This window comes from Thamnophis elegans, chromosome Z (genome assembly GCF_009769535.1).
Source record: "Thamnophis elegans isolate rThaEle1 chromosome Z, rThaEle1.pri, whole genome shotgun sequence".
In the NCBI taxonomy this organism is placed as follows: Eukaryota; Metazoa; Chordata; class Lepidosauria; order Squamata; family Colubridae; genus Thamnophis; species Thamnophis elegans.
The window spans coordinates 74,912,442-74,920,808 of record NC_045558.1 but is presented as its reverse complement, the minus strand read 5'-3'; the positions used below and the strand labels follow the sequence as shown (position 1 = coordinate 74,920,808).

General features: G+C 35.2%; 1 protein-coding gene across 1 annotated transcript in view; it reads right to left on the bottom strand.

The window, feature by feature from the left end:
* Nucleotides 1-247: 247 nt before the first annotated feature.
* The window catches only part of VOPP1 (VOPP1 WW domain binding protein), a 75,884-nt gene continuing 67,764 nt past the window's right edge, over nt 248-8,367 (bottom strand). The window contains exons 4-5 of the mRNA XM_032235607.1: nt 7,055-7,191; nt 248-4,050 (exon numbers count right to left, since the gene is read on the bottom strand). Of these exons, the coding sequence (XP_032091498.1) occupies nt 3,869-4,050; nt 7,055-7,191 (319 nt within the window). The 3' untranslated portion in view covers nt 248-3,868. The remainder of the gene's footprint in view (nt 4,051-7,054; nt 7,192-8,367) is intronic.

Sequence of the window (8,367 nt, the reverse complement as noted above, 5' to 3'; positions counted from 1 at the left end):
ACTCCAAAAAGAGGTGTAATTCTTATGTCTATTACATTTTATGAAATTTCCTTTTTAATTTTTTTGTTCAGGTTAATAGTTATGGTAAAATTCTGCAAGTCTTTACACACACTTTACTGTCTTCTGGGGAGCAACAGGGAAAGTGCTCTTTATAACAGCTAAATTCTCTCAGATTGAATCTTATCTGTATGTTTAGGTTTGGAACCAATCTCAACTATTTTGGCATTGTAAGATTTTTCAGTGTGTTAAATGCATAAACTCTTCAATGCATAAAATGAACCAAAATGGGATTAATCTTTTTCTTGACGTGTTCATTTTTAATGCATGACTTTTTTCCATGTGATCCCATCCCTACCTGCACTTAGAAAAAACACAGCCCAAAAATTTATTCATATTATACAGTTTGTGTGATAAATCAAAGTAATAGATACTATGCAGCAAAATGTTTGTAAACTTCCTCTGTAATAACTTGAGAACCAAACTGTTCTCTTAAATTACATAATAATGACCCACAATTTTTCCAAAAATGATTAATATTGGTGTATTGGAACTTTTATATAGCTAAAATATCTCTCTGGGGGTATATAGCAAGGAACTCACGTCAACATGTATAATAGAATATGAGCTGAATCATTTTCTATAAAAGGATGGCCTACATTTTATTATTTTCTACATGTTTTTAGAAAACTACAAATAGTTTTTATGGTATATTTGTATCTTAGAAACTTCTTGATAAGTATTATTTTAAAAATAAGAATCATTAAAATAGAATAGAATTTAATATACATACAGTATTGTATTGTATGATGTGTATTTTCTAGTCCTTTTTTCTAATCTTGAATTCTCAAAATAAGTCCTACAGCTATACTTTGTAAGTTATTTTTTTGAATCAGGCATGTAATTATAACTATGCTGTTTTTTTATAGATTTTGAGAGCAAAGCTAGAATGAATGATGCATATAATTGAAAATTGTACAATTGCAGATTTTGAATTTTACAACCACATTTTGTAGCTTCAATCAATTGTTGTTTCCTCATTAGAGAAATCTTATTTTACATTGAGAAAAATCTGGAGCCTATCAATAGATCATGATCTGATAAAGTGAAAAGGCTCAATATGTCATCATTTCTCTTTGATATCTTTAGGACTTAATTTTGCAAGATAATAGATAAAATTCCCATTAACTCAATTTGTACTAATGGCTTTTCACTTTATCATTTGCTACTTAGTGTTCTTAAACCAGTGAATTTCAGAAAGAATTTAACTAAAGTTTTATTCTGCAGCAAAAACCACTGCAACAATAATAGTTCCTTTCTCAAATCTATAGATCTATACATAATAAAAGTATTTTTTCAAGAACTGGGGCATCAATTGATTTTTTTCAGACTTCATTATTGTTCAGTAGTTGTTACTTTACTATATTCAATCACAATAACTTGACAAATAATATTTCATCATGAATGAAGGTTCTACAGGTTGAACATTGCAATCTTAAGATGATATTACATTGTTATTATATTATCTTTGATCCTGTCAAAGTTTCTAACCTAGCACAGCAGTTGACCCTTGTAATTAAAACTAAAAGTAATATTCAGGGAACAGCACATAAAATAGTTATTTCAGATTAAAGGCTAAAGTTGAGATGTATAGTTCAAAAAATGTTCAAAAGTTTGATTACATCTGAAACTGAAGAATGGAACTGCAGCCCAATTTAAATACTCAAGAAATGCTAATAAAGTAAACTTGAAATTCATGAAATGCAAATTATCTAGAATTTAATCATCTACACTCAACTCAGAAGCAAGACACTGAAATTGAATAGCAATAACTTCTTTCTTACTATTTTTAAGAATTATAACCTCAGGGAAGTTTCATATATTACAGAAGCTTAGGTAGAAAAAAATCTGATCCAGCAATCTTGCTTCTTGATAAAAATTGCTCATATATGTTTGCATTGATGCAAATCTTTTGTATATTGTACACAAATATTTAAAATAGTTTAGATATATGTCTAAAATGTAAATGTGCAGTTTCACTTTTTTCAAAATATATTCATTTGACCAATACACAATGAAAATGACATATATTCATTCAAAGTACTGAATTAATTAAAATCAAAGTCTCATTTGAATACTGACTCCAAAGATGGAGGTGCCTCTCAGATACTCCTTCAGATCTTACAGATTACCTTAAAAAATCATTTTTAAAGTGCAATGTTATGGATAGATGGTGGATATATTATCCATTCATATAAGCATCCATAGCATCATATCGTTTTCTTCTCCCTTCAATTGAATGTCATTCTGCTATACATCACTTATAAAGGGAAGAATTTACAATTGTCCAGCTTTCCCATTTTAGCTGCAGAAGCCTAGCTAAAAGAAAAACTATCCAGATATATCCTAATAACCTTGAGAAAGTTTCATTTATTCTTTAGTGGAAAAAAGATCTAGGAGCTGAGCTCCTAAATATTTCTAATGCTGGTAAAGGTAAAGGTTTCCCCTGTCCAGTCATGTCTGACTTTAGGGGACAGTGCTCAATTTCTTTTCTTAGCCAAGGAGACCACCGTTGTCTAAAAACATTTTCTGCGATCATATAGCCAACATGACTATACGCTGAAGCACCTGGAACACTGTTACATTCCCATCATAGTGTTATTCATTTATCTACTTGCATTTGGATGTTTTCGAACTGCTAAGTGGGCAGGAGCTGAGAAAAGTAACAGGAGCTCACCCTATCATACAGAGTTCAGGTTTTGAGCCTGGGCTGTCAACAGCCAAATGAGAAAAATCTATGGAAATTGAGACTCATACAATGAGATTTATGCCTGTGGATTTCTACATGATGCTGTTATTACACTGGAGAATATGCAATCACTTTTCAGTACCTCGCAAATCTCAATTTCAGTAAGATTTTCACTCTGAATAAATAACCATGTACCCAACCCCCAACCCAGGAAAAAGTTGTGTGGAAATAAGTCTCCAATGTCAAAGCCCACGTTTCTAATCAGACCAACTAGGATTTCTTACTGAGTTCTCTTGTTTCGGATGCACCCCTCATATCCAATTAGGAATATCTCTAAAAACAGTGTATGCCAAAACACAGTTGTAAAAAGGTCCCCTGAATCAATATAAAAACTCCAAACTTTTTCTTTACATAAGCAGTATTTTCTAGACATTAATTTTTGTATTACTCTATCTTGACAAATTACTGTTGACCCTCAATAGCATTTTTCATTCCATCCCAAATCAACAATAGGCAGTCCCAAAAGGATAATGTATTTTCTTATTTTTGGCAGCCCATCTTCAACAAACTGGTAGGATAGGAGATTTTATAATATTCTTCCCTCCAATGTTGGTACTAGTGAAACAAAGGGATTTTATTCTTACATGAAGTTTTCCACATAGTGTACTACAGTTCCTTCAAGTTTCCTTTATCAACACGTTATTTATCTAAGCTTTATTAACAAGTTCATCTGCTTCAACTAATTCAACTGTCTTCAGTCCGTCATCATCATTTTTTTCTCTTTTCATTTGTAAAATGATACAATATCTTCCTAGAGTTTTCAATTGTTTTGTGTTTGCTACCATTTGTTCCCTCAAACATGTTACTATATGCATCAAAATCATAAAGAAAATAAATTAAAAAGGCCGGCAAAGGGCATTTAAATATAAGTTTCAGAAGGGAAGCACACAAAAAACTTTTATTTTGAATATGTCAAAACTTAATTTGTCCTGTGCCATCATTATTGTCCAAAGTATTCTAGTTGGAACAATAGCAAAGGATGGTAGAGGTCTGAGAAGTCTTCAGCTCAGCCCACGATTTATCTTCTTTGTGACTAAGGTCCTGCGGGTTTCAAAAAAGAGATTATGTGGAAGATTTCACAGCCTGATCATATGATGGGGGTGGGGTGTTGCAGTAAGAAGGTGGACGGGGATAAAGCTGGTTCATTTGTGGAGACTTAGGTTGGACATGGTAACTCATGGCCATAGGATTCATCATGATTCCTTCTGGATTTGCATAATAAGCCATTCCTGGCTGCTGGACTCCTGAAAACGAGACATAATAGAAAAGATCAGAAGCTGATCAATGTGACCATGTTGAACAAGTAACTCTGGAGCTATATTAAGCTATATTCACAAGGCTTTTTATATTAGTTAACATTAACTATACATTTAATTATATATTAAATATAAAAAATATCCCATCAACAAGTTCAGATTTCTGCAATCTGAAATAAGTGGATCTTTTTTCTTGGCAGCTTAGAAATAAGACAATATTTATCTTCTTTTTGAGCTATTAATTTGATATTCATAACTGTTGCACTTGCCAAATTGTATCTACAAGCTTTGTTTCTATTCATTCCTCTTTCACCATTTTTACATCAGTCATCCAACTTAGTATTTAGTGAATTATCATACATATGCTGTGACAAAGCCTATATAACAGAATGTGAGACAGAACCAAGTTCAGTTCATAGAAAGTCTGAATAAAGCAGAAACTAGAATATTATAAAGATAAGGCAGTGTTTGTTTTGAAATTAAAATGGATTTCTCAAACTCTTCAGAAATCATTAGACAATTATCTGGCATTTAGATGGTAATATGACTCTATTCAAAAAATGTTGCTACAATGATACCCCTTGTCAGGGTTCCGACCAATGCCCTAATTAAATCATGACCCTCAAGCCAAGCTAAAAAAGAAATTCAGTTGTTTATCAGGAGCATCATGTCGGCACGGACCAAGTGAAGCCAATTCTGACCTCACTTAATTTGTGCCTTGACTCTGACCCTGTTTCCCTCCTCCCAAAGTGTGTCATCAGTCACATTCCCCAATGAATTTCGCCGGTTGTAGAAGTCACTCTCTCTGGCCATTGTGGGTGTCCATGGAGATGACCTTGACATTGCCAGCTGGAATGTGCTTTGTTTTGACTGAAATGCAAGTTCCTTGATGCAGTTGCAAGGATCGATTCATCATCCCCCTGCCTATGGCAACTAGAGAGCAGGTCAGGAATGTTTCCCAAGTTGACATCCCTCAGAAAAAGTAAGCGTTTTCAGATAAAGTTTTATTGTACAGTTTCATTGTAAGTTTTTATTTACTATAGTCTCATATTTTATTGGAACAATATAATTCTCTAATAATTTCATACTCTTTGTTCTATATATTTAAGCTCTTCTAAAAAAAAATGGAGTAAGATAGATCTGCCATACCTTTTGACTGGTAGTACTCAGAGCCCCCTCTATGAAAGTATTCACCATCCTATATGATGTGATATCATGACTCCTTTCAAATCATTAATAGTATCAATTCACCCCTTTCTCCTCATCATTTACAGAGGCTCATGTAATTCTGAATTATAATCCACAGATTTGAAATCTGCCAGTAGATAATATAATTTGGACTGGTATTTCTGGTGGCTTATTCTTCAACAGTAGAAAGATTTGTTTCACTCACAATAATGCATGGACAAAATAACAATTTATGTTTGAATTTGAAGCATATAGTACATACAGTACATGTTTAAAGATCACTTCTTATTCAAGGTATGGCCCCTTCAATTATATTTTTATTTAGTACATATTTACTATTAAACTCTATTTAAATTTATTTTCCCTTTTCTTCTATGTATTCAACAATATAAAATGACTCACTTTAATATGTGAATAACTGGAAGGAGAAAAACAGATAAATATATTTAATTCCCAGTGTGTCATTTGAATCCTATGTGTGAGAGTGTATTTACATTTTGAGTGGACTGGCTTGATAACTGAATGAAACCATTGATGCGTTTGGGTTTCTTAGACATATTCGTGTTTTATTCCATGGAAAAAGTAATTTAAAATATTTGTGCTTTTATCTTCTTTTTCACTAACAGCCATCCCTTAACTATGTTAAGTCTAAGGTGTTCTGTTTCAAATTGAAATTTCATTTTAAAAATCCCAGAACAATTTAGTTTCTTTCTTTTCTATTATTTTGCCTATTTGTGATCCCAGCAGTTCTTGCTTATAGGCAAATGGTATTTTTTGCAGATATTCCAATGCAATATTATAGCTACTTTGTCATGCTGTTGTTTATAGGCAGTCTTTGTGACTTTGCAATAACTTCAGGGGTGGGTTGCTGCCGGCATTACTGCCATTGTGTGCCAGTTCGGTGCACAAAAATATTTGCGCCCATCTCTGAATAACCTATTAGGTGGTCTACTGTTTCTTCAGTTTTATTACATTCTGGCAATATATTAGAAGAAATTGGTTAATAGATAATTTCAAATAGCAAATCTGTCTGCTTTGGATGGTCTCTCCTTTATTGGAGATATTTAAGTTGAACAACTATGGCTTTAACTTGCATTGAGATAGTCTAAATGGCCTTAACCCGGGTTTTAACTTTTTATTTGTATGATCCTTTGTAATCACACCATTCTTTCATGGCAAAAAAATTGTCTTGAAATTATACTTCTTCAATCTGCCTTTTAAGTCTTTTAAGATGTCTGGCAAATTTCATAAGGTAATGCATTAGATTACCTTACAATCAAATCAGTGAGTACCTGGCAGTAATTATTGAAATAAATAATTACTATATTATTGAGCAATAGGTGTAAACCTGATAGGGCAATTAAAATCAATGTCAGCCTCTGTTTTGCTGCTTGCTTTCGGCTGCCATTGAAACAGGGAGGGAGGGCATGGTATTTGCGTGGGGGAGTGTCAGTGCTGGAGTGACTGTGAAAAGGGAGTTGTTCTTGCCATCTACTGTGCATGCTGCTGATAGAGGAGTTGCCGCCAAGGCCAACTGTCCGGCATACCAACCTGATTATGATTTTTGAAGATGTCTCCCACATGACACTTGTGGAGTGCACGGATTGGACTACGGAATGGAGTTACCAAGGGGAGGGAGTTGGGTCATATATTGATATCTATGATTACACGCACTTTTGCCTCAGATCTTGCTTTGCTAGCTACTATCTACTCATAACCAGTAAAAGTACTCTTAATTCTGCAAAATGGAGTTGAGTGGTTTCTTTCTTGGTTACTGATGGAAGCAGCCCTGACAATCTCTAACCTGGTGTACTGGAGTTAGGTGGCCGAGTGAACGACACATTATAAGTTGTTTCATCAACCAGTGGTGGAGGATACATCCTTCTTCGGATAAAGAAACCAGCCCCACAGCAAAATAGAACTCCCATCATCAGAAGGAACCTGAACAGAAAAACAGGTTTAAAAAATCTTTAGTTATTTACTATATAGTTAATTATTGATTCCAGTACAAGTAATTAATCAATGATCCATAAATCTTAGAGAAATGCTAAACTTTTTTGACTATGCTTCAAGTACCGTTTAGGCAGGGTATATAAATTTCATCTTGCTTAGCATTAGTTTTTTGGTGCCAAATATATCCAGTTGGCCAAATATTTGAGGTTTGAGGTTTAAGGTTTATTCGATTTATAAGCCACCCTTCTCCCAAGGACTCAGGGCGGCGTACAATATTAAAAGAAACACATACTACAAAAGTTAAAAAGAAATTAAATAGGATATCCCAAACCCAATTAAAATTAACAATGACACTTTTTTTAAAAAAAGAATTAAAATTAAAATTAACAATAATCAATACTTTGATTTGTTTTGTTCAGGCCAGGCTGGCTTGCTGGAAAAGCCAACTTTTTAGGGAGCATCAGAAGGACCGAAGATCGGGGATTATACGAAACTGGGGGCAGCTCATTTTAGAGGGAGGGCGCTCCCACAGAGAAGGCTCTCCCCCTGGAGGTCACCAGTCGACACTGTCTGGCCGACGGCACCCTGAGGAGGCCAACTCTGTGGGATCACACTGGACGATGGGAGGCTACTAGTGGCAGTAGGTGGTCTCGCAGGTACCCTGGGCCTAAGCCATGGAGCGCTTTAAAGGTCGTAATTAGTACCTTGAATCGCACCCGGAAGACAACCAGCAACCAGTGCAGGCTGCCTAAAAGAGGTGTAACATGGGAGTACCTGGGTGCCCCCATGACAACCCGCGCAGCTGCATTCTGGACCAGTTGAAGCTTCCAGGTGCTCTTCAAGGGCAGCCCCATGTAGAGAGTGTTACAGTAGTCCAGGCGAGAAAGGACGAGGGCATGGGTGACTGTGCAAAGAGCATCTCGATCCAGAAAGGGGCACAACTGACATACCAGGCGAACCTGGTAAAAAGCCCCTCTGGTCACAGCCATCAGGTGTTCTTCTAAACTAAGCCGCATATCCAGGAGGCTAAAATGTATCCCCCTATTGTCAAAGATGGAACAAGATGTACGAATCAGGATGATGGAAACTACAGCCACTCCGTCTTGGAGGGATTGAGCTTGAGCCTGTTCCTCCCCATCCAGATCCGCACAGCCTCCAGGCATT